Source organism: Myodes glareolus, chromosome 26 (genome assembly GCF_982192425.1).
Source record: "Myodes glareolus chromosome 26, mMyoGla1.1, whole genome shotgun sequence".
NCBI lineage: Eukaryota > Metazoa > Chordata > Mammalia > Rodentia > Cricetidae > Myodes > Myodes glareolus.
Genome location: NC_142051.1, coordinates 35,029,897 through 35,056,898, shown reverse-complemented (window position 1 = coordinate 35,056,898; position 27,002 = coordinate 35,029,897). Strand labels below are relative to the sequence as shown.

General features: G+C 39.9%; 2 protein-coding genes across 3 annotated transcripts in view; one reads left to right on the top strand and one right to left on the bottom strand.

Annotated features, from left to right (window-relative positions):
* Positions 1 to 18,766, top strand: part of Cep83 (centrosomal protein 83) — a 116,170-nt gene extending 97,404 nt beyond the window's left edge. Inside the window, exons 14-16 of the mRNA XM_048418625.3 lie at positions 14,396 to 14,499; positions 17,088 to 17,277; positions 18,118 to 18,766. Coding sequence (XP_048274582.2) covers positions 14,396 to 14,499; positions 17,088 to 17,277; positions 18,118 to 18,222 — 399 coding nt within the window. The 3' untranslated portion in view covers positions 18,223 to 18,766. The remainder of the gene's footprint in view (positions 1 to 14,395; positions 14,500 to 17,087; positions 17,278 to 18,117) is intronic.
* Positions 18,767 to 19,322: 556 nt separating this feature from the next.
* Positions 19,323 to 27,002, bottom strand: part of Plxnc1 (plexin C1) — a 151,708-nt gene continuing 144,028 nt past the window's right edge. Inside the window, exons 27-31 of one of the 2 annotated variants that reach the window (XM_048418318.3) lie at positions 26,278 to 26,441; positions 24,612 to 24,759; positions 22,913 to 23,053; positions 22,753 to 22,827; positions 19,323 to 21,721 (exon numbers count right to left, since the gene is read on the bottom strand). In XM_048418318.3, coding sequence (XP_048274275.3) covers positions 21,617 to 21,721; positions 22,753 to 22,827; positions 22,913 to 23,053; positions 24,612 to 24,759; positions 26,278 to 26,441 — 633 coding nt within the window. In that variant the 3' untranslated portion in view covers positions 19,323 to 21,616. Of the gene's footprint in view, positions 21,722 to 22,175; positions 22,275 to 22,752; positions 22,828 to 22,912; positions 23,054 to 24,611; positions 24,760 to 26,277; positions 26,442 to 27,002 lie in introns of those variants that run through there. The other variant, XM_085683337.2, reaches the window with a different exon arrangement.

Below are 27,002 nucleotides of genomic sequence, written 5' to 3'. Positions count from 1 at the left end.
AGAGACAGGGCTATGTGTCTACGTTTGAAAAGTCTCCATTTAGTGAGTTAGGGCCCTTTGTAGTGGCATTGGTTCTGACAAAGAAAGACAATGTGAATGAAAGAAATATGCACAGTTATACCAGTATCTTAATATCCATATAACTTTGAATGGGTTAAATGTTCATTAATTGCATGAGAGAAATAACTTAAGTCATTCTCATGATACTAAAAGTAAGACAATGTTTCTTATAGAAGAAACCCAGTATTTTTACCCATATGGAAGCACATTTTTCTTCTTATTTGTCAGTTGTATTCCTTTCTGTCCATATGTAAATTCTGAAAGGCTATTAGTGTTAATGACATTTCAGTGATTTTGTTTTTAACAACTCCAGATGATCTTAGCAATTCTACTGTACTTTTTGTACTGTTTGGAGTTTAGAAACGTTCAGAAATCTCTAGGAAGTATTGTGAGCTATTTATCTTTTGCAGATAAACTTTTTTGTTGCAGTATTCCTAATTATTAAGGTTAATTTGGGTTAACTTGTTTTGGAGTAAAAGTGACATCCGGTGGTGACAGGGATTATCAACTAATTGTAGGTATACCAGAAAGAGGACAGGGTACTTAAAATCCTAGAAAATAATATTTTTCTGCTATTGTAATAATGCTAACTTATTTCTTCTCAAATACTTAACCAACTGATGGGTGAGAACATAGTGCCATTTCACTTTTAAATTATTTATTTGTGGGATTATGTGGAGAAAGATGGGGTGGCACACTCCCCTATCCATAGAGGACCTCTATCATTGTCTGCTTATTTCTTTGAGACAGGGTGCCTCTGAACCTAGAGCTCAGGTGTATTTTGAGGGTAGACTAAAAACCATCAAACTCCCGTGATTTTTTTTTTCTTTTCTCAGCTTCCCTTAGTGCTGAGGTTACAGGTCTGCATAAGAATTGTTAGGTAGGTGTTGAGATCCAAACTCCAGGTCACTTCCTCTCCAACATTGTACCATCTCTCTCCAGCTTCTCACTTCACCCTTTTTTGTTGTATTTGAGTCAGAGTATTATTATGTTAGCACTGGCTGGCCTGGAACTTGCTACATAGACCAGCCAGACCTTGAGCTCACAGACGTCTGGCTACCTTTGCTTCTCAAGTGCTGGAATTAAAAGCATGGAACACCACTCCAGGATTCTATTCACTTTTAAATATGTGAGATGTAAATTATGATTTAAGTCCTAGGAAATTGCTCAGTTCAATCCAGTGAATAACAGTGACCTAGAGCTATTATCTATTATACCATGTGGAACTCTTCCCTAGGAATTTTATCAGTTGAAGTGTGTGTGTGTGTGTGTGTGTGTGTGTATGCATGTGTGTGAGAGAGAGATAGTACTATGTATGTCAGAATATGTGATTTTTAGGGGTTTAAGATAGCTTTTACAAATTGGGAAACTGAAGTTGTAGATAACCAGGATAATCTGACCTGTTAGAACCCAGTTTTTGCAAGTCATAGTGGTATGTACCTATAATCCCAGCACTTGGGACACTGAGGCAAGAATAGTATGTCCAACCTGGACTACTTAGGGAGATTTTGTTTCAGAAAGCCAAGGTAGGGAGATCCTGGCTTGGATCTCTGGTATACAGCCCATACCTTTCTACTCGTATTCCTGTGTTCTTTCCATTGCTCTATGACTCTTCATTTCCCCCTTCCTTTGATTCTAGATGTCTTTTAAGTTTTCTCCTTAGAGCTATGGTTCACACGAGTTATTTCCTATGTCAGAACAATCAGTATAAGTTAACTCTTACCATTTCCTGGCTTTTGTTAAAACATCCTAGCCAGTCACAGTAATGTAGTAAATTACAGTAAATCACAGTACCCTGAAGGAGGGGACAGAAGTAGGAAGATCTTTGAATTTGAGGCTAGCCTGGTCTACATAGGGCATTCCAGGCTAGCAGAGTTCGCAGTGAGACTATCTCAAAGCAAAACAAAGAACTTCTACCACAATTTTTCTATCATTACAAACACATAATTTATAGCGGGGCAAAAAAATTTAAGCTCTTCATTTAAATGTCAAAAAAATCATAACTTTATTATGCAGTAAGACTTAAACCACAAACTAGTAATCTAGAATAGAAATTGTAATTTTTTGTAATTTCTTACCCATGAAAAATTCTTTAAACGCAAGACTAGCAACTTTGTTTTCCCTTTGGGCTAGATAAGCATGCCATCTGGGTATGTTTATTCAGAATGCTAAACTTCTAAGCACAAGACTTAATATCATTTTTAGTAAGTGTATTTAGGTAGAGCCTTTGGTGGAAATGCAATGTTGATGTGTTCATCATTTTTTAATTTGTTTTTGAAAAGCATGGCCGGGGACCTTGAATGTTGTTGTTTGGTTGAAGATGTCTTTGTTTCTCTGCTGGCTTCACCGCTTGGGTGTGCTGTGAACACAATGAGTTATCTGTCCTTTTGAGGCACGTGAAATAACAGTTTGCAATTTTTTTATTTTAAAATGATTCTCTCTGAAATAATCTTGTAGTTCTGGCTGGCCTGAGACTTAGAGATCCATCTGCTTCCCGTGTGCTGGTATTTACAGGTGTGCACCCACAGACCCAGCCTAAAGAAGTTCTTGGTTAAATACTATTGTGAACATTTTCCCATAGAGTGATAAGCCATGGCCTTTAAGTTTCAGAGTATTTTATGAGACATGTTATGTGGTCTAGCATTATGCTGACAGAGAAGAGAAGCTATCATCTCTCCTTAACCTTGACAACTGTATAATCTCTTTGAAGAAAGAAATCAGTGTTTAAGAGATACCTAGATAATACTATTGAACACTCCCAGGTCATTTACATAGATACTAATTTGAGAACCCTGTACCTGTACCAAGACCATCCCCCTTTCAATAAATAAATAAACTAGAGGAACCCACCAAACTCCAATGGACAGTTCGAAACCCATGGTTACAGAGACAGCCCTACTTAAACGCATTATGTTACAAAACAAAAAGATGAGAATGTAGGAAGGGAATTGTAGGGTGGAGGGAAGGCTGATAGGGATAGGAGGGAGATAAGAGAAGGCCGAGGAAAGAATATTCAGAAAATGAATATATATGAGAAATGGTCAGAGAGCAAATTTAGTAAAAGCTACAAAAAAGCCTTAAGACAAGAAACTTTTCATGAGGTGAGAAACTTAGACAGAAGTTCAGGGTATAAGAACCAAGGTGGAGAGTAACTAACTCCCAGAGGTCTTCTCGAGGAGAAATGACAGAATACAGTCACATGCAGTTTGCATGTAGACCTGGCTGGGGTAGGAGGATGGCTGAGCTTAGGAGTTTAGAGTAAGCCTAGGCATGGTGAGACCCTGTCTCAAAAACAAAGAAACACCCCACAGTATGCTGGTAAATAAATAGGTGACAGGGGTCATTTTAGCTGTCAAAACATAAGTGGAACTGGGTGGTAGAATGAAGAACATGAAGTGCAAGGAAATTTGAGCAAACACAGATCGGCAGTGAAGGCCTCAAGCAGATGCATTGACTAGAGATAAGAAAAGGAAGCCGCAAGACAAGGGCGTGAGCTGTGTTATAAAGTGAACTGAGGTTTTGAGTGGCTGAGGAGAAAGCCCAAACTGGAGAGAGTAGCGAGGAAGAGCTGGTGGACATGCCCATGGGTAGGAGCAATAGTGCGACCGCTGTGGGACCCAGGAGAAGGGTGATATCTCTGTGACCACGTGCTTTCCCAAAACCCCCATAACCAGTGCTGTTGGCCTCAGAGACTTGCTGGGGCTCACTGGGGCTCAAAAACAAACCGGTGACCTCCAGGATCAGCGAGAAACACTGAAGTGAGTATGGCAGAGAGTTGACGGCAGGGTCCCTGACATCCGCCTGTGGCTTCCATACATGTGCAACACACACAAACACACAGCCCATATTTTAAAGGGGGCAAATGGTCCTTGAATGTGGTTAATTCGCTAATCAAGGGGGAATCCCAATTCTTGTTTTTGAGGTTTTAGCAGGGGAGTACTGCTATGTTGCATTTGTCTCCCCCCCCCCACGCTTTTTTTTTTTTTAAAAAAACAAGATCTCAAGTAGTGCAGGGTAGCTTTGAATTTTCTATGTATTCCAGGCTAGCTTGATTCTCCTGCCTTAGCTTCCTGAGTGCAACCACACCTAGCTCTACATACCCTATAAGAATTCTCTTACTCCTGACTGTGCAGTGGTTACGCACACCTTTAATCCCAGCACTGGGGAGGCAGAGGCAGAGGATCTCTGTGAGTTTGAGTCCAGTCTGGATAACAGAGTGAATTCTAGAATAGGCTCCAAAGCTACACAAAAACCCTGTCTTGAAAAACCAAAAAAGAGGGGAAAAAAAGAGTTCTATTACTTCTTTGTACTGTAAGCATTAGTCTTATGCTGTTTCTCTTGGAATACTAATACAAACATGCCTACTCTAATCACCTTTTAACTTGATTGCAGCTGGAAAGACCCTTTTCCCAAATCACATCACTCTGGGGTGCTTTCAAGTACCAACAACCAATCCACAGTTCTCTGGACACCAACTGGTCTTGCTTGAGCAATTCAATTTTGAAACTACCTGGAATGATAGTTAAATCTATCAAGTTAAGAGATTTAGTCCCCTAAGAATGCACCCCTCCAACTCTAACCACAAGTGTAAGGTACCCATCTGGCCATATATTAGGAGTTCCCATGATTTTTTTTTTATTTTGATATTTAAAATTTTTCTTGGTTTCAGGAGAGCCCTTTACTGATGTATGCCAATTTATTATAAAAGACACCATTCGGGAACAACCAAATGGAACAGATACATAGGTAACTGTGTAGGGTGTAGAGGACCATGCTTGTCTGTACATGAGTTATTTTGTCCACCGGCAAAGAAGCTCTTCAGAGGTCTAATTTGTTTGTTGAAGAGATTTGGCGGAACTCAGTGTATCTGCCTTCTCCTCCCTGTAGAAGAGCGGACTTTAAACTATCATCATGTGCTCACCTGCTCTCTCTAGTAGCCTCCTATATCCTGAGGGTTGTCCTGGGTCCCCAGTGTAAGTCACTTTATTACATCAATAGGAGAGACTGAGAGAGACTTCCTGCTGATTATAAAGGGCACCCCTATCACTTAAGAAATTCCTAGGGTTTGGGGGAACTCTGTGCCAGTAATGGGGAACAAAAAAAAAAAACCTAGCAATTTTTCTTAAGATGTTGTATCTGTGTCCTGAGGTTCTAGGTGGGCCTGCGTTTTGGTGAGGTTTATTCCATAGTGTTGTCACTAAGACAGTTCAGAAAATATGCCAAGTGCTTGCTAAGTGCTTTGAATAGTTCACTGGATTACCAAGGTGGCCAGATGCTGTGCTTTAGGAGCATGGTCTATAGTGTGTAGAGGAGGTGCCTGCTAAGATGAAAAATAACAAGATGAGGGAGTGAGTGTTCCATCCTCTAAGGCAAGGTTTACTTGGTAACATTTGAGCAGGACTTAGAGGAAAGGAAAGATGTCATACTGATTTACATAGAAGATCTTGTTCCAGATATAATAGCAAGCACATACCTGTACAGATGGCTTGTTATGTGGAACGAATGCAAGGAGGTTCTGGTGTTTAGGGTGGGGAGGCATGGTACTAGGGCAGGTGACACAGGGGCTCTGACTTCTATTCTGAATGAAATAGGAATACATTGGAGACTACTGAATTGAGAGTTGATATGATGTGAACTACATTTTAAAATAGTCTCTGTTGTATAGAAAATCAAAAGAACACTCAGGAAGACAGCTTTGTAGTCGTCCCAGTTAGTGATCATGGTTTCTTAGGGTAAAGATCTAATGATGGGGTCTCAGTCATCACCATGTGTAGATTTGTTAAAGGTAAAGCTTTGAAATAATTTTACAGGGCGAATGAGAAAGAAATCCAAGACAATAGGATGTTAGACTTAGCCTCTTGTAAAATAGTTAGCATTCCCTGACATGGAAAAGACTGGAATGCATGGGTTTACCAGTAAAACTTTTGAACATGCTAACTTTAAAAAAATTGTATTTTTTTAAAGCATCTCATTGTTTTATGCATATGGATGTTTTACCTGCGTTTGTGTCGATGCACCATGTGTGTGCAGTGCCCACAGAGGCCAGAGTGAGCGCTTGATCCCTGGAACTGGAGTTAAGTAGGTTGTGAGTCCCATGTGGGTGCTGGGACTTAAACCCAAATCCTCTAGAACAGCAGTGCTATTAACAGTGAAGCCATCGCTCTACCCCCTGACTATGTTAACTTTTGAAATGCTACTGTTATTTGCATAGTATCTTACAAGAGTCCATGTGTTAAAGGTCTGTTCCTCAAGCAGAAATCATCAAAGTGCTGTGGCCCTTAGAAGGCAGTGAAAGGTCCCTGAAAACATGGACTTGAAAGGAGTACGGGATCTCATTCTCTCTACTTCATGTAGTTGCTGACGTCTTAGAAGAGATTTGTCACATTAACCCCTCCTCCCAGGATGTACTAAAGCAGGCGAGGATCTGACCTTAGATTGGAACTTCCGAAACTGTGAACTGAAGTAGCCCTTTCTCTTTGTAAGCTAGTTACCTCAGAGGCCTAGTTACAGTCATGTGACACTGAGGAGTACAGATGCAGTGCGGCTTCCATGTGGAGATGATAAATTAGCTGGCTTCATGAACCTAATTGACTAGAAGAGAGTACACTGGGTTTGATAAATTAAAAGCTGGATTCATCGGCACATAAATGGTATTTAAAGCAGTAAAACTCAATGAAAAGAGACTAGATCTGAGAATTGAACTTTAAGAAATTCTTAACTTTAGAAGTTGAAGAGGAGGAAACAGATAGTGGCCAGTACGGTAGGAGAATCAAAAGTACTTGATACCCAGTGCAGAAATGCCTCACAAAGGGTCACTTTGGGTCAAGTGACATTAATAGGTATAATGAAAAGATAGCATGTGAAGTCCAAGGGTAGATTTCACTATCGTCATGGCTGGTTACCTTCTCAGGGGCCAGTTCCCTGGAGTAGTAAATATGCAATGACTGAGGTGGATTCAAGGGGAACTGGTTATATGGAAACATTGCTTTTCTAGGGAGTTTAGTTGTGAAAAAGAGCAGAAAAATGGGATTAGTAGCCATGGAGGGGTAGGTAGTTTTTTAAGAAGGAAGAAATTGTAGGGTGTTTTAAAAGCACAGAGAAAAAGATAAAGGGAACAGTTGTAGGACCAGTAATGCCCTGCAGCAGGCAGATGAGAATGAGCTTCAATTTAGAGGGGGAAAGGATAGTTCCTTATTATTTCCAGTATGCTATAACAAAAGTGTCATGAATGGAATAGGTCATGTGATGTGGGACTCCCCTCTGTGTGCTCTGAATACGTTTTGTTACCATTGATAATAAGGAAGCTGCTTTGGCCTATGGCAGGGCAGAGTAGAGCTAGGTGGGAAAATAAAGTGAGTGCAGGGAGAAAGAAGGCGGAGTCAGGTGGATGTCATGTAGCCTCCCAGGAAGTAAGGTATGAGGTAACAAACCACAAGCCTAATGGTAAAGTATCAAGTAATAGAAATGGGTTATTTTAAGATTTAAGGGTTAGTTAATAACAAGTCTGAGCTAATAGGTCAAAGAGTGTATCATTAATATTAAGCCTCAGAGTGATTATTTCATAAGCAGCTGCAGGAGCTAGTGAGCAGGACCTGGTCGGGTATGGAGAATATTTGTCACTACACTCACACACGATAGAAGTTATTCTTCATTGTTGAAGAGGGTAGGAAGTTCAAGACCCGTGTATTAGCAGATTATGTGCTGAATGAAGGCCCACTTTCTGGTGCATAAATGATGTCTTGTAGCTGTGTTCTCACATTAGTAAGAAAAAAGAAGTTACTCTTTAGTTCACATGCTAAATAGTGCTTAGTGGATGAAGGCACCACTGGAAATTATTTCTTCAAATTTTTATATGTAATGCACAGGTCTACATAAATATGAATGGAGATAGCACTATGCACCCAGAAGTTATAATCCAATACACAACCCAATACTAGTGGAGATGTAGAACATCAGGAACTCCTTGATCATTGCTGGTGAGAATGCAGAATGTGCTACCACCCAACACTTGGGTCAGTTTTATATAGTGCTACATAAACTCTACCTATAAATCATCTATTTCATTCCAAGGTATTTACTCAAATCAGTTTAGAACATTCATCTTTGTGAAGAATTGAAACACAGTTATAGCAGCTTTTTGCCATTACTTGGAACCAAAGTATCCTTTAATAGCTAAATGGATAAACTGTGGTACACTCGTATATTTTATTATTAGCAGTAAAAGGAAGTGAGCTGTCTAACCACACAAAGACACGGAAGAACCTTAAGTGCGTTTTGCTAGCTCCGAGAATATGATTCCGAGTATAATGAGGATGAAGCAGAGCTGTGGAGAGAGTGGAAAGGTCAGTGCTTGCTAGGCTTTGCCGATGGAGGGAGGGGTGAGGTTGGAGCACTATGCTGTGGTGCTGTCAGAGTAGAGCGTAGGACGTACAGTGGGTGTAAACCATAGAGATGGACAGCAATGAGAAAGAGCTCTAGTACCACTACACCTTTGGGTACAGAAATGCATTAGTGTTGGCGTATCAGCTTTGACAAGTGCCCCTTTACAGTGGAAGACGGCAATAATGTAAACTGAGTGGACAGGGTAGCAGATGGAAAGGTTTCACTTTTTGTTGAGTTCTCTTGTAAATTAATTGCTGTAAGAACTAGTTGTCGGAGCACTGTGCATGCTGTGGCACTCCCGTACCTCCTCACACAGAGGTGAGTCCGTGTCTGAAAACGCAGAACTGGCCATATGAGGAAATAGCAGCATTTACAAAACCAAGAAAATAGCACTCTCAGATACAGATGTTACAAGATTTAAAAGGACGGGTACTGGTGGCCTTTAATCCCAGCGCTCAGAAGACAGAAGCAGGAGGATCTCTGTAAGTTTGAGGCCAGCCTGGTCTACAGAGCGAATCCCAGGACAGTCTCCAAAGCTACAGAGAAACTGTTTTGAAAAACCAAAAAGAAAAGATTAATAAAATTGGTAATTCTCAAACACCTCAGAGGACCAATTAGACAAATGCAAATATTTATCAGTGATGAAAAACTGGTTACTGGTACATATTGTATAAATAGTAAAATTAAAAAGAACATTATAAAAATAATACTACCTATTGAATATAGTAAAAATAAAAAGAATATTATAAGAATAATTATGCTGATTATATATTTAAATGAAAGGAATACATTCCTTGAGCATCTTAATGAAGCAGGTATGAGAATAATTAGGAAATCTGGAGTCTTAACATCTATTAAGGGTAAAGAAACAGGATCTTTAATTAAAACCTTCCACAAAGAAAATTCCTCCTTTGGCTTCACTGGTAAATTCTTCTACATAATTAAGGAAGAAATAATATTAGTCTTAATTTTCCCTAGTAATAAAAAAAATAGAATGTCCTTATATATTTTATGAGGTTCAAATCTGCTACAGTCATAAGAAAAGAGAATTTCATCATTTAAACAGATACAAAGTTGTAAATATTAGGAAGCTCAGTATAATTCTGTATTAAAATAACATAAGGTTGATTCTAAGACTAAAAGTGGGCTAGCGTGCAAGACTGACGAGTATAGTTCAGTGAACTCTCAAGGAAGAAGGCCAACTGCTGTGACTGTCTTACTGGGTATAGAGAACAGCTGGAGACATCAGTGCCTTTCATAGCAGAAGCTACAAAATCCTCCAGCTAACACACTTACTGATTAAATGTTCAATATCTCCTTCATCCAAGTCAGGAACAAGCCAGATCAGTCCACTAGTAACATTTTTTTATTATTTTGATGGAGGTTCTAGCCAATTTAATGAAGTAAGAAAAATAGGTATAACTATTGGAGAGAAAGAAGTAAGATTGCCATTCATAAATTAAATGATTATGCATGAAACAAATCTAGCAGTACTTATTAAAATAGGTTAGGGATATTTATTTATTTGACTTATTTTTTTGAGACAGTCCTGCTGTGTATCCAGGGCTGCCCTCGCACTCACAGAGATACTCTTGCCCCTGCTTCCTGAGTGCTAGCTAGAATTACAGACTTGCCACCATGCCCAACCTAAGATATGTAAGTTTTTAAAGGTGTTGATTAAAAAGTCAAACAACGAACTAGCTATCTTTATGCACAGTTGGAAAAATAAAATACGTAAATGTCATTTATAATAGCAGAAAAATGTAAATATTTAGGCGTAGATCTTACATATAAAAAAAATGTCTATTTAAAACTACAAACTGCTCAGAATAATTTAAAACATGATTAAAGAAGAAAATCATATCATGTTCATGCTTTGGAAAATTCATTGTTAAACCAGCTCTTCCCAAGTAGATCTACAAGTTAGATATAATCAAAATCTTTTAATATTCCTTTATAAAAGTAAAAAACAAACTGTAAATCTTTCAGAGTATCAGAAAGAGTAGATAACCAAGGCAATCCTGAAGGGAAGGGAAGCCAGCAAGATCTTGCTACCAAAGTATCAGCCCTTGCATTCAGCAGAGTGGAGCCCTAGGGCACTGTGTCAACTGCTTGTCCTTCACCCACTCAGCACTGTAATGTGGATAAAAAGATCCATGTTCTTAGAAGTGAAAGATGAAATTCGTGACTATAACCAGTGTACGATAACTTGGGAGCAAACTATGGGATGTTGGTGTAAATAAACATTTCTTAAATAGGGCACAGAAAGTACTAACTATAAAAGATATGATTGACAATTTGAAAATAAAAGTAAATTTTCTTCCAAAAAGTGAATTTTTTTCCTTGAAAGGTGCCTTTTTTAAATTAACAAGTTTTTATCATTATTGTTTTGGAAAATACTGTTCTACACTTGTTTTTAATCTGTATTTTCACATTTCCTATAAAAGATAAAAGAATTAAACCATCAAACATTTTATAAAATTTAGATGTTTTGTTTAGTCAATTCTTTTGTATTTCTAAGAATTCATACTACATTAATGCCATTTTTTACCAAAAGAAATGAAAAGATTAAAATTAGCTTAGACTTTTGACTCTTTGTAGAAGCTTGAATCTGTTTTTTGCCAGTATTCCAATTTCACAATACAAAATATTCTAATCTTTCTAAGAATTAAGATTATAAATTCTTTTCACACACACGCATACAGACACATGTAGTTTAAAGTTCCTTTGAGCTACACACTTTGGCTTTGAAAATATCTTTCAACTCTGAGAAATTTGACAATATAAAGCTTGCTACTTGAAACGGCATTAATTTATTAATGTGCAAACTGGAACTTCAGTAGAACATCTTACTTGGAAATGTACTTTTTAAAATTATTATTAACATGTTTTTCCTTTATTTTACATACCAACCACAGTTTTCTGTTGCTCCTCTCTTCCCATTCTTTCCCCTCCTCTTTCAACTCCCTCTCCATACACACACTCCCTCTCTGTCTCCATTCAGAAAGGGGCAGGCCTCCCATGGACTTGAACATAGCATGGAACATCAAGTTGAGGTAGGGCCAATTGAGCTCCTTCCCCTGTATAAAGGCTGGGTAAGGTAATCCAGTGCAGGGGACAGGTTCTTAAAAGCCCGCTGCCTCAGGGACAGGTCCTGGTCTCACAGCTGGGAGTCTTACAAACAAACCAAACTAGACAACTGTCACACACATGCAGAGGGTCTACGCCGTCCTCATGGAGACTCCCTAACTGTTGGTCCATAGTCCTTGTGCCCACAGGAGCTCAGGTCAGCTGTCTCTGGTTTCTCCTCATGGTGTTGACCCCTCCCCGCTTTGCTCCTATAATCCCTCCTCCCTCTCTTCAACTGGACTCTCAGAGCCCGGCCCAGTGCTTGGCTGTGGATCTCTGCATCTGCTTCCGTTATTTACTGAATGAAGGTTCTGTGATGACAATTAGGGTAGTCACTAATCTAATTACAGGAGAAGGCCACTTCAGGCACCTCTCCACTATTGCTAGGGGTCTTAGCTGGGTCATCCTTGTGCATTTCTGGGAATTTCCCTAGCGCCAGGTTTCTTCTTAACCTCCTTCCTGGCCTAAAACTGCTTCTTGCACCCAGCCTGCCCAACCCTGTATTTTCAAGTTCCCATCCTCCTCATTCCCTCTATCCTGCCCCCAATTTACCGAGGAGACCTCTTCTATTCCCCTTCCCAGGGAAATCCGTGCGTCCCTTATAGAGGATAACCAGTCTGATCCACAGCCCCAGAGTTAACAGAGAAAGGTAGGGTTTTTGTTTTTGTTTTAAGAGAGAAAATTTCAAGATAGGGCCTGGAGAGATGGCTCAGCGGTTAAGATTTCTGGCTGCTTTCCCAGAGGACTTGGGTTCCATTCCCAGCACCCACATGACAGTTCACAACTCTCTGTATCCCGAGTCCTAGAGAATCCAATACACTCTTCTCTCAGTATCAGGCATGCACATGGTGCTCAGGTGTATATGCAGACAAACTTTTCATACACATAAAATAATTAAAAATTTAAAACAAAAATTCTCACACTAGGTTGAAATATGAATCACAATAAATTCATGTACAAAAGCATTCATAACCTGAATACTTAAAGAACTTCAAATACATAAGAAGGAGATTACTCAAAAAAAGCTTTTGCGCAAAAACTAGACTAAGCACAAACAAGTATATATGCAACATTTCTGAAAAAAACAGAGCTGGCTAATAGGATAAGAAAAGATATTTAACATCTTTAGATAGCTATCATAAAAGTTACAACTGTTTTGCAGTAACACTCTGACAGACTATACCAGAATGGCTAACTGTAAGGACTGAGTTTAGCAGATATTGGCAAGGTTGCCAACAGCCACAGCTCTCCTATCTATCAAGCCGGTGGGGGTGTAACTGGTAGAGTCGTTTCAGAAAAGTGGCAGGTTATACCAAGGCCATACTCCATGACCTAGGTAAAGTTTGTTAATACTTACAAACTGAAACAATTGAAATTTTCATCAGTAGGAAAATGGTTGAAGCGTACTATACTTGTACACTAGACAGCAATGGAAAACACTACTGTAATATTCAATAGCATTGCTTCTACAGAGATAAAATGCTTAGAAAAAAACGGATGCAAAGGATATATGCTTTATAGTTTCTCTTATACAAATGAGATGGATGGAAGAGTGGGCATCCGTGTTCCTCAGGCCACAAGTAAGTAAGTACAGTCATAAAGGAATAAGAATGGTAACTTTGCCAGGGTATATATCCAGGAGGAGCATGAAACCTTTGAGGATGCTAAGGATGGATATGGAAGGCTAAGCAATGCCCACAAAAGTGTTACTTGTGGAACCCTGAACCTCCAATTCTGTCACAACTAGACGTAACCTAAATGCTCCTTAGTGGACTGGGTGAATACGATGAATGTAGTCAGAAGTGGAGAGCTGTGAGAATATTCACTGTGTTACACTGGTAAAGAACATGATAATCACAAGAGTGCTGAGTGAAGGAAAATGTCATTTGCCAAAGGGTATCCTCCTCTTGCAGTTCATAAAATTCAAAAGTTAGGAGAACCATAGCTCTGGAAATACATTAGTTGGTTCCCTTTTCGGATGATGGAGGAGGGGTCGTGATGAGGAGAAGGACACTACCTGAAGGTGCTGTTGACCTGTGACGTGGTCGTGCCAGTGTTTGGGCTGCGTGTTTCCTTGGATTCTGCATTTACATTCTGTGCTTTTTTTTTTTTTGAACAAGTTTGTTATGCTTCAATAAACAGAAAACATATTTAAGAGATCTGCAGCTGCTAAATTATTTCCAACATGATGGGTATCTTTTTCTATTTTTAAAACCTGTTTATAAAAACTGAAAAATGTTTCAGTTCTTATAGTCCTTTTGCAATATACTCTTTCCAGTTTAACAAAATCATAGTGTTCACTTTTAGAAATTTTCTCTATGTATTATAAAATTGAATTTATTTTTCTGTTTATATTTAGAAATACTGCTTTATCTTAACATTCTCATCCTTTCAGTTTTGGCTTTGGTTATAATTTATTGATTGCAGACGGGCTTTTAATTTAAAGTTGTGTTCTGGTATCTTAACCTGTGTTTATCATCAGAAACCATGAGGAGCTCATGCTCCTTTTTGCTGATGGCAGAGGCATACGCAGTAAGAGTCTGCCTCCTTTTCCTGAGTTCATTTGCAATGATTTGGTTATTGATCCCAGTTTTCTGGTATTGGTAATGATTCTATATGTCCCATTGAAAGAGTAACATAGATCTGTTTTTTGCCTTTGCAGTTTTAGTACAAGCCATATACTAATGTTTGTCCCTGGTGTTCACTGAAAATATTAATCTCTAAGTTTTATAAAGAAGGTCTAGGATATCCACCATCATTTTGTTCAAATAGGAAGAAATTAGGTATTAACATAATTGTTTTATACTAATCTTTTTTCTTTTAGAGAAAATCTCTTCATGAAAACAAGTTGAAGAGACTTCAGGAAAAAGTGGAAGTCTTGGAGGCAAAGAGAGAAGAATTAGAGACAGAAAACCAGGTGTTAAATAGGTAACACGTTTGTATGTATGCTCTATTGTAATGTTGTGGAACTTATTTCTGTTTACTTTTTTTTTAAAATCTGTTGTATATATCTGTGCCTGTGCCTGCATGAGTTCCTTTGCAGAGGCTAGGAAGGGTGTGAGGTTCCCTGGAACTGGAGTTGCAGGCTGTTGTGAACCACCATGTGGGTGTTGGAAACTGAACTCTGGTCCTTTGGAAGAGCAACAAATATTCTTTGCTGCTAAGTCATCTTTCCAGTTCCAAAACGTTGTTTCTTAGTATACTGAACATTATGTTTTATTTTAAGCTGTATTTTTAAGGCCAGCACTGTGAAGACAGAGACAAGTAGACACCTGTGAGTTTGAGGTCAGCCTGGTTTATATAACAAGTTGGAGGCCAGCTAGGACTGCATACTGAGATCCTATCTCAAAAACAAGAAAAAATATATTACTTATAAGATTTCTAAAATGCATTACATTTTACTTTTCTTCTTAATTTATTGTTACTTCAGGCCAAAAGTCTGGATCTTACAAGGCATTTGTAGTGTTGAGCGTACTAACAGGAAAAGGACACTCGGTGGCTTCGTGCAGTGCAGTAGCTGTTGTTACTGGGACTGGTGTGGATTCTTGTCATGGCAGCAACGTTGTGGCAGTGGCGCAGTTCTGGACATTGTGTCGGCTGCCAGTCACTGTTAGTGCTCTTTGAGCTGAGAAGATCGACACTTTTAAGTTGGCGATAGTGATATTGTATGACCCATTTGATTTAAGGCGGTATAATCTTTTTGAACTGTTATTTAATGCTTGTTATTTAATGAAGAACTGGACTTGTCTGAAATGCAGGTTGCCTGTATTGTGCAGCAGTGGCTTCTGCTGTGTTCTGGTGTCCTTGGACAACAGTCCTCTAGTGGACTGGTGTGAACGTCCTGTAACTCAGTTCAGAGTCTGACCCAGCATGAGGCTGAGTCCTACAAGACTCTTCCACTTTAGATGGCAGTCATAAAGCCCAGGTCATGTCTGATTGACAGGCTGTAAATTGGGGTTCCATTGACCCTCCGCTTCAGATCTGTTGATTGCTGGTGGCTCACAAAATTGAGGAAAATACTTGACTCCAGTTATTTTAAAGAATACTGTGAAGGACACAAATGAGCAGCCAGTTGGAAGAGAGTTAAAGGAAAAAGTATGAGTGCCGTGGGTGTCCATGGCCTGTATACCACCTTCTGGTCTCCATCTATTTGGCAAATCTAGAGGTCCCTAAACCCTGTCTGTTTTTCCCTTGTGTGTGGTGGTGGTGGTGGATCAATGGAAGATGTTCTCCTCAGTCACACTTCTCCTTAGTCTTTAAGACAGACTTAAAGAACCTAGAGCTCCCCGATTCTGATTCTGCTGGACTGTTTGACCTGGGCACTGTGGATCCTGACTTAGGTCCTCATGTTTGCAGAGCCTCCCTTGCCCCAGCCCTATCTTATTGATTAATCACATTAGCAATTGGGTTTTATGACAGCCGTAACCCATCGATTGATCACATTATTGGGTTTTATGACAGTCATATCCCATCAATTGACCACATTATCTGTCACTAATGAGCAGCTGAGTCTTCAGTTCCTCTCCCCTTTCCAGAGGTGCAGGTGTAGTGGGACCAAACGTTGTCATCGTGTAATCGTATCCTCTCCTTCCTGCAGCTGTGTACGGTCCCTGTCCAGGACTTAGCTCATCACTGTAGAAGAGTGCCCTTCACTCCTGAGATTCCAAGAGTCTTAGGAGTCATACACTGGTGGAACCAGAGGCCAAATAACATATTGTTATTGTATAGGTATCCATTTACATTCAAAATTAGGTTGAATTCAAATATAAAGAACTATGATTTTATATTTGACTATATTTCATGTAAAAAATGAGTTTCATAAGGTTGAATACAACTTTAATTTTTTTTTGTAGTTTAGACTTCCCTTTTATATTCAGGATTCATAGGAGGGAATGATATAGAAGTGAAAATAAAAGTGCCAACATTTTTCCCAAGGTATTTTTAATCTTTGATTAATTGACAAATAAGGCTATAATGAGTTAATAGCTTAAAGTGCTAATAATTATCTATTGTTAATATATAGGGGCAAGTGTGGTGGCACCTGCTTTTAGTTTTAGCACTCTGGAGATAGAGACAAGAAGGTCTTTGTGAAAATTGAGACCAGCCTGATCTGCATAGTGAGTTCAGGCCAGTCAGAGCTACACAGCAAGAATCTGTCTTAAAAACAATATATATATATATACATACACACACACACATATATACACATATATACACACACATATATACATATATATGTATGTATGTATTAATTCGCTGGGTGTGGCAGCACACCTATAATCCTAGCACTTGAGTTGTAAGGCCACCCTGGGCTGCAAAGTGAATTCTACACCAGTCATAGCTACAGGGGTATAGTGTGGTACAATAAAAAGATCATTTTTCTGTTCATCTTTCCGATACATAGATTTTTTTAGATACATGGATATTATAACTTAAGAGTCTCCCAATTAAAAATTATATTCTGATCCTCATTAGAGTGTAACTATTAAAGAGCAGAAATTCTTTTTCTTTTTAAGGCAAAATGTTCCGTTTGAAGAGTATACAAGGCTTCAGAAGCGACTAAAGGACATACAGAGAAGACATAATGAGTTTCGGAGTCTGATCTTGGTTCCTGACCTGCCTCCCGCAGCATCGCTCCATTCTGCTAGCTTTCAGCCATCGGCTAGAGCGCCTGGACTCGAGCTCTCCTTCCCCCCTCATGTGCAGGTAGGGGCACTGTAGAGAAGAGACAAACATTTCTACAGGGTTCTTCTTTGGTTTTACCGATTTAGAAATGTAGAGTTTTGCCTTCTTCTTTTTCATTTACTGTAGAAATTTGAGTAAATTGACATATGCTCTGTCCTTCAGTGATGGTGCTGGCAGTAAGTTCTCGTTTTGGCTATAAGGGTCTGTGAGTAGCCTAGATTTTGTAGATTAATTATATACAACTATCAAGAACTTGCAACGAACTGCATTTTCCATATAATATTTTAATACTAGTGAAAAATGCTTGAGGGAAGGCACCATTTTTATTCTAACTCATAGGTGAAGAAACTGAGAGTCATGTGACTTGCCAGAGGTCCTAGCTGAATAAATGACAGGCTTTTTTTTAAACCTAGATCTGCCTGATTCCAGAGCCTAGGCTCCGAGATTTGACTGGATGCTATTCAAAAGTTGGACTTTAAGTAACTATGTTTTACAGCATAGGCCTAAGATTGTAGTTACTAGACAGTCTTATACCCGGTGCTGCTTTTAGTAAATTACCGCAACATTCCAGTCTTGTGTGAAATCTGCTGTCTATGTAGACCTGTGCCCTGACGGTAGCATTGTTTAGTTTACTCCCTGGTGAATTTTACTCCTAAGGAGGAATAGCCTGGGTTTTGCTTAAGAGTAGAACCTGAGATAGGAGAGAAGGGGACTAGTTAATGGTTTCACCCTTGCTACTCTGTTTTTGACTGCTAAAATGGACATCATATCTCAGCCACATTGTTGGAGGCCTCTGTGAGAGAGGCAGAAGGCAGGGACTTTCCTAGTTTTTCTAGATTTCTGTTATGTGTCATTTTTAAGGAGGAACAACATCAAAGAGAACTTTCTCTACTTCGCAAAAGACTGGAAGAACTAGAAACGACACAAAGAAAACAACTAGAGGAACTTGGATCTCCTGGGGAATGATGCTGGAAGAAAGGCAAAGCCAGACCTCAATAAAGCGTGACGTCTAACCTGTGGCATTGCGGTGCTTTATTACTGTTTGCCAAACCCACGAGCTGCCTCAAGAAAAGGTACTAGCCACATGCTACACTGAACGGGTCCGGGACTTTAGGATCATGGTAACCAAAGTGAAGTGTTGCAAGTTTTAGATCTGTAGAGCATGTATTGACACGACAAAAGATAAGAGGAACTAACTAAGGAATCAAGTTTTCATAATAATATGAAATAATAGTAATTTTTATTTTGTTGAAATTTTTCTGGTATTTTGCTTGAAAATGTAATCTTGAATTCCTTTTTTCTTATCTTTGAGATGGCAATAAGATGATCAATAAACATCTCCTTTATTGTATACAAAAGTTATAAAAGTTTTGGGAAAGGATGGTCATTTAGAAGTATAAATATCACTTAAAAGTTTCTAAATATATATCCATTATTTACCATCTTTACCTTTTCTAAAAGCTGTGCACTTAATTTATTAAATAACTTAATAAATATTTTTCTATCTGTTGTTTTGTGTTTAATTTCACTGATCATAGAGTGATGATTTCACCTTCCTTTTGCTTTGGTTAGTTGGAAGTTTTAGAAAATTGAGTCCTGCGGCTGTTTCTACAGAGAGTTCCTGATGATCTTACATGAAGCAGTAGACTCGTGAAGTGTTTCTGGTATTTAGTTTTGTTTCTCACTGTCTAGGACCTAACCAAATTATTATCTTTTATTCAACTTTCACTGTTCACCCATTGGAAGCTTCTTTATGGAGCATGTTTTAGAGGAATTCTGCTGGAATAATTTCAAGTCGGCAAAGTAAAGTTCAGCTCAAGTTTGCCAAACTTATATGGATTTATCATTATTCAGAAGTCTCTGCAGTCAAAAGTCCAAGGTGATCTCTGAAGACAAGAACGTAATCAAGCAGCTCTTGGCATCATTTAGCAAGGAGCCAGGTTTGCTTAATGGAGGTGCTTTTTTATGTGGAATGTACAATGATATCTTGTTCCTGAAAAGTAATTTCCATGAAACCACTTAGAGTAAGAAACCCATTTGAACTAGAAAAGACAAACAGCCCACAGTTGTTACATCAAAATGTTTATTTTTGGATATAGACATTTAAAACATTCATCTTCAAGAACAGCTTCAGTCAGGGTATACAGTAAGAAATAGACTTTAAATCCTAATACAGAAAAGTAACAGAAGTCATTTTTAGATGCTGCTTTAGACACTAGTGTTAGAAAAAAAGTTTATAAATTAATTGTTTTGCACCAAAAATATGCAAAGAAACTTGAAAATAGATACTGTTTGTCATTTGTTTCTTTAGTTGCTGTTTACTATAGACCAGTGACTGATTGTCTTCAGCACACATCTAATTTGGACATTCTCTGCACTCGGCTACTGTGATCCAAACTGTGATGTAGATAGTGCTTTTCACTGGAGGATTGACAAACACATTACACACATGAGTGAATCTTCATCCCACCTCAGTGAGGTAGGTTAGAAATACTATACAGAAATTACAGAGGCACAAAGAGGTAAGTGATTTGCCCAAAGATCCTCACTCCACACCGGACCCGTGTCATAGAGCTGGACAGGGACTTGTGTAGCATTTAATAAGACTTCACTAAAGCTGTGGCCAAACCTTCCCCAGAGAGGGGAAAGTCTGTTGGGCAATTCTCCTACCCTTGGCTCTCAACTCTCCTCCAACTTTTCTTATGAAAGCCTTCACCTCTTTGAAGACTGTAGCAGCTTTAAATGGGGGCCAGACCTCACCTTTCTACTTAGAAATAAAGTATTTGGTAGTAGTTTTGAGATGTGTCCATTTGGGCAGACAATGGTCACAAGAAAGGACTGGGAAGGTGCCGATCAGGACAGGAACTGATGTTGAGATGTTAACCTCTCTTATACTTTATCTGCTATTACGGAGCAAAAAAGATTGCATTTACCAAGACAAATTCCATTTTATTCTAGATGGTCCATACAGTGCTGGTAAATAGTTTTAAAGAATGTGTGCTCAATGTTTTATTTGCTGATTGAAAGAAAATTCTTTCCTACAGTGGGGGTTTGGAACATCAAGGGTAAAAGGTGCCTGCCACAAGGGAAGTGAGACAGTTCTCAGATTATACTTTGTATTTCTGTTTAATAGAAGGAAAACACAGTGGTATTAAAATTGGTCATGAGCAGCAAAAATTCGGGAATAAAAAAAATCAGCAATAAAAAAGACTACATTATAACTGTATAGGAAATTCTTTGAAAAAAAAAAAGAGGCACGAATAAATGAGTATTTTAAATCTTTCTCCTGTAAGGAATACTTTCAAAAAGTACATAGTAAGACTAAGATACCAAGTTGTACTAATATTTTTCAGGCCTTGGGCCTCAAATATATATTTATATATAATACTCCAATGTGAACAACAATTTGATGAAATGTAAAATGTATCTTTTATTTTAATCACACACAAGTATTTATAACCACAGGGTTCACCAGAAATCTAAAGCAAGGAGACACTAGCATAGAAATGTAAGATTACAGGAGTGACTTACACATCCACAGACAGTTCCCATCAAACAGAAGTCAGCCATGAATTCTTTGCTCACAATACTGAACATGTCCACTACCAGATACATGAAAAGATGAAAAGGAAACACATTAGGACAGAGTCTGGAAAAAAATGCTGTGGCATTTCAGTGAAACCCGCTCACTCCTTGCTTTAGAGCTCCTTGGATGAGATGGAGGGAGTTGATGAGTGCAGCTGGCAACCACTGAAAAACACGAGCCCTTTCAACAATGTTGCAACACTGTTGGTTTTTGGTTTAAACACACACACTCACAAACGCTAAGTGTACAACACTACCAAATTTTGCCTTCAGCTTTTCCAAGAACTACTGGGGAAAGTGAATGCTGCAGACCCTCAGGGTTGCCCTGACACCCCCACCTTGTTTCCAAATGATCCAGTTCACATTCTGAGCATTGTTAGTATCCCCTCTCCTCTGCAGACGTGCGGTGTAGTCACAACTGCTACATAGCTGTAGTTTTCCAACAGACTACTTAGGTGTCATTGTGCTTAAGTGGAGACTGTAGTTACAATACTGACACTTGCTTACTGGCCCTGTATTCTCTGTAAACAAGGAGGCTGTTTGCAACAACCACTTCAGCTCTATTTACAGAAAGGTTCCCACGGTATCCCCACAGGCACAGTGGTTGATATGCTTTCTATAAGCTGTGCATGTGCCTTGGTCTCTTAAAAGACGGTGCTCAAAGTGGAACCCATGTGCAAACATAAGAAATTAACGACAAAGAGTAGCTCAAGCAGCCATTTTGCTCCCAAGCTGTCTGAAGAACTTTGTCAAATAAAGCCAGGCCCCAGGGTGCTCACATCCACTTGCATTTCTTCTTTTCATCAAATAAGACTTTTACATGCAAGAGTTGTTTCTGAGCTTCTTCCAGCCCTCGTTCTCTTTCTAGTTTATTTAGAATCTGTTGACAATTAGAAGAGTTATTTTACATATTAGAGTTTTAGCATTACAATTCACAATTCTGGTGGGCTTGCTCTTTCTTCTCCCCCATTCCTGATGCTGTGAGAGTGGTAAGAATCTGTATGAGACAGATGCCAGCATTTTCTTCCATCATTTCCATACTCGCTTCGCTAAGTCATTATCACAGGATCAACAACACTTGGGCTTGAAATAGAAGCCCACAAGAAATACCAACTATTTGCTTACAAATATTGGGCCAGACTTCCAAGGCCCTGCTTTATGCATTACGTCACAGCCATTCCAAGCACAGCAAGCATCTCTGGGCAGCCAGCATGCAGGCAAGTATTCCTCAAATGCAGCAGGCAAGGGCATCCTGATCAGAGATGGATTCTTCCATCTCTTTCCCTCCCCTCTCACCCTTGGCAAGGGATGCTTATCATGTTTAAGGAGCTCATTGCCTCTACCCTACCTTAGCTCTTCACTTGATCTTCAAGTAGCAAATGGACTTGGTGAGCTATTCTCACCATTGACATGGATAGCCTGTCCCAGCATGACTGAGTGGGGGGAATCAGGGAAGGGGGAATTAACATATGTTTGGAAACAACGAATCCAGATTAAGGAGAATTAATCTTAAAGGAGAATGGTAGTTCCTACTAATGGTCATGAAAAGCCTGAGTGAGAACACTGTTTATTGATAGTCGCTTAAGTTAAAGTATATCATGATTTCATATAACAATGAAAGACAGAAGCTAGGTGACTTACAGGCTTAGCTTTCATTTTTAGCAGATCCCATTCAAACATAAACCGGCCCCATTTAACAGGGCCATAACTTACTAATCAAAATTTACTTGAATAATTGTGGCATTAGACCCCATGAATTCAAATTCAGGCGGATCTAAAGGTGGACAAGATGACAGACTACAGGAGGGGTAGCCTGTGCGGGGTCTGACTTGGGTCATCCCTTTCTGCCTATCTGGGATGGAGGACTATGCCAAGGACTTGTGATGGGCTTGTGAGTAAGTAAAAGCTTACCTCATCAAAATACTTTACGATGTATTTGTAGATTTCTGTCAAGGCCACTTCTTCATTAAATTCATTTTCATGTTTCTAAAAGAAAGGTTTGTTGAAAGGCTCTGAAATACATGTTTTTAACTAACCAAATTATAAGCTTATTTCCGCTTTTTAGTAATACCTTAGATTCCTGAGTTAAGAATTCTTCCATTTCTAAAGATGACAATGGAGGCAAATCCCTGATTGCTTTGTAATAAGATTTTACTTCCTCTTTGTAGGTTGGTATGTCCTTGGCATACAGAAGTTTGTTAGTTGGTGCCTCCTGAAAAACAACAACAGCCACAGAAACATAAAAAGCCATGGTGGGGGGAGGGCTGGTGGCAGTGCCGGGTAACTGAATGTCCCCCAGCTAACAAGGCTCCAGGCCTCAGTAGTGTTGACTGAGTGACTGGCTGCCATCTAGATAGCTCTGGTGAGTCACTGTTATTTTCAGGCAGATTAAATGCTAATATATTCAGCCTTCCTCTCATAAAAGAACTAAAATTATTATTTTTGCATGATTTTGAGTTACGGTAACAATGGAGCTTATTTCAGTCATAGTTCATTACTAATGGTCGTTAAAAAGCCTGAATTAAAACATTGCTCTCATCCTCACCCACCAGTGAATTTTGGCATGTATAAAAGACTTGATTGTAGATCTGATTGAGCCCTTTATATAACTAAAACTGGTAAGTAATTGGCAGTGGCAGATTTTCTAGCTTGTCCCTTATCTCATTAGATTATAAAAGATCTTCCAGTTTCTCGAGGAAGCACATGTCAGCAGTACTGGTGACTCTGATGTCTGAGCTGCTCCTCAGCAGTGTCAGTGTTGCTATGGAGGCAGAGTAGTGATAACATGTAAACAACCAGGTGAAGAAATCATTATTCACAAAATGTAAAAAAGTCTCAGTGAAGATATCTGGATGAATAATGAGACTAATGTCCCAGTACGTGTTCCAAGAGTCTAGTGACTGAATCGGTGGCTTGGTGACTCGCTCTGAAGGCTTCCTACACTGAGATAGCCCTGAGAAGTGCTCGTCAGCTTCTGAGTGAACCCTGCCAGTTGCATGACCATCCACTCAATAGCCATTTATTTACCCAAGTGTCACTCGTAGACACCAAACGTACAAAGATGGAGGTGAGTGGCATCAGCCTTTGAGATGCTTACAGCATTGTTGGGTAGAGAATCGACAGCCTCAGTGTGGTGTGAAGAATCCCTGACAGATGCCAGGGGAGGGCGGTAGCTGGACAGATGAGCTCAGAATTGTGTTACTTTGTGATAACAAGACCTGTACCTCTCTGCACCTCCGATCCTCACATATAGAATGGGACTCATGGTACCTGAAGGACTAACTGAGCTACATGAAGAGCCGAGGAAGTGATGTTTTCAAAGGCTACTTTTACTATGAGCACACTCATTCTAAGTAGGAGATATCCTGGGGAAGTTCATAGACACAGTCAACCAGATCTGAGTTTCCTCCAGTTCTTCACGCACATCAAGAAACTGTGGGATGAAACACTGTCAGATGAATGAGCAGGAGCAGGATTTTACTAACAGGACTGAGGCCAGTCGGGAAGTCCCGGTAGCATAACAAAGATGCCAGCTGTAGGAAGAAAGGCACCAAGATAGTGAAAAGGAAGAGTTTAGGGGGCAGGTGAACAGCAGGGCCACAGGTATGGACACAATTGCTGTCCAGTAGGGGGCGGGGCCTGAAGAGATAGGAGGAATAAGAAGGGAAGAGAGGAGCAGAGGCAGGTTTTCGTAGGAAGAGGTGGATGAAGCATCAGTCACCGGAAGTGCTTTTCAGGGGTATGTATCAGAAAGCAAAGCTGGGCCTTACCTTCCCCAGTTGCTGTTCTGTGAGAGAAAAGGCATCCATGAAAGCCTGGGCAATCACTGACAAACAGCTGTCTATATGTGGAGTCTTCTTAATGTCAAAGACAAACTGAGGGTTCTTCAGGATGTTTACCCAGAAGCGAAGAGGAAGGCTGTTTGAAGGGAAAACAATCTCTTCTCAGGCAGGACTGTTAACATAGCCAGTGGTCTGCTCACCAGTTTGTAAATGAGTCTGTCTGACCTTGTTTTTGAAGTATGTAAACCTGCTTAGCCAAACTAACAAGCAGCAGCTGGCAACATCACTGAGAACCAGGAAGGGTTACTCCAGCAGTGAGTGAGGGCAGGCTAGAGAAGCCAGAAAATGGCCCTGGATAAGAACTTCCTCCAAATCTGGGTCATATGAGATGTTGGCACCAACGGGAACTTCTCACTCAGATCTGTTGTGCCTGACCTCTTCCAGCCCTCTCAAAGGTGGCACTCTGGTCTAAGCCACTGACATCCCGCAGGTCCTGATCCTCTTAACACAGAATCGGGTCTTGTCACTCCTCTCTAACTGCCTGTGTCCCTCCATCCGAGTCTCCTCTCCCACCGCTTTTCCCGTGTATTCCATCTCGCCTGGGCCCTTTGCTGTCTTTCACTTAAACCAGGCAAGATCACACTTCCAGGATCTCGCTAAGTGGACGTCTTCTCATTGCTCTCATAGTTATACCATTTCCTCATCTAAGAGGGTGCAAACCCTTGGTCTACCCTGTCCTGATTCCCTTACCCTCTTCCTACTTTTTCCATTGTGCATATAACCCTCTGGTGCACATCAGTGGATCCATCCCATTCCCTGTCTCTCTCTACCCGTTCGAATGCGAATTGTGAGGATGTGGGTGTGTTTCATCCATTCCTGTACTACCACAGTGCCCGACAATATGCACAATGTAGGCAGTTAAATAACTATTGGAATATGGACTAGAAGTATTCAAAGTCCTCCCTGCATCTCTGCTGCAACTTTGGCCTAACTTACTACCTCCACCACTTGACTACTGCCGGATTCTCAATGGCTTGGTCTCTTGTGGCTGGTGGTAGCACCCATGCTGTGTGGGAATAGCAGGACTTGTAGAACATGAGGCTAGAACTGAGGACAGGAGTTAGCCAGAGCAGACCAAAGGGAAAAGACTGACCAAGAGCTCCCCAACTTCACCTTTACTCCTTGCTAGCGCATGAAGGGGTATGAGCTCACATGAGACGTTCTAATGCCTCATGACTGAGTCTTCCTCAGCTGAGGTGCAGAGCATTTCAACTAGAGGCAATAGGCTATACGCCTCTTCTGAGGAGGTATTAGCATAAATGTGGAAACCCTGCTCCTTAAGGTAAAATGCTAAAATAAATGACATCAAAACCCTTGAATAATTCAAGAAAACCCAAGTGTGAACTTCCATATGGAATCTAAAGAGACATACATCTTGAAAATTATAAAGCAATTATTGTAGGCACAATAACAGTTTCTCTAATAAAAATAATAGAATAAACCATAAAATACTAATTTCTTATTCTTTGCTAGTCTAACATTCTAAGTAAATTTTTCATGAATTAAAGATAACAGAGATTCTGATACTGCAACTATATATTTAACATTCTGCCCTAGGTTCTGGGAAACAGTCAGTAATCACCTACATTCCCACCTGTTTGTTTTCCAAATATGTACAACATCAGGATCTGTGATTTTTTTGTTTTCAGCTTGGGCATCCAAAAAGTCAAAGAAGTATTTTATAGCAAATGGGGCCCTGCTATTGGGCAGACTCCAGATGCTCCTGAAGAGTTTCTCAAGCACAGAGTGGATTGCCACCTGGAAGAAAGAATGGGACACTGAGATTCGTGGTGCCAGCTCCAAGTTCAAGAGGAAAAAAATCATGAAATTGCCAGATGAGGCCGACGTGGGCTGGGTGGGGTAAGGGTCCAGAAAGTCTGTGTCCGCGTTTAGATTTAGTGCATAAACTTGTAGTGCCAGGTCTAGGGCTGTGTAAAGACAAGCCGCGGATATTCTGCCTTTGTTATGTGCAGCCTGGGAAAAAAATTAGGGATAATGCTTTGCTGCTAGATTGTCTTCCTGTTGCATGCATTTCCATCTCAGGGTTTAAGTGTGGACTTCCCAAAGCAGTCGAGTGTTTTATCAAAAACAAAACGAAGGCAGAGCTCCATGGGAAAGACAAAAAAATCAAGAGATATAGACATTCCTCTGCCGACCACACATCTACTCGGGTCTAAGCAGATGTGCTGAAGAAGCCTGCCCAGGAAGGTATTACAAGGCTAGGGGGACAGTGGCGATTAGGATAGTGGAGCAGAAATCCAGAGACTTCTGTTAACTGCTAAAAACTAGATGAGGTAAGATTTGCTCCTGACTTGGTAT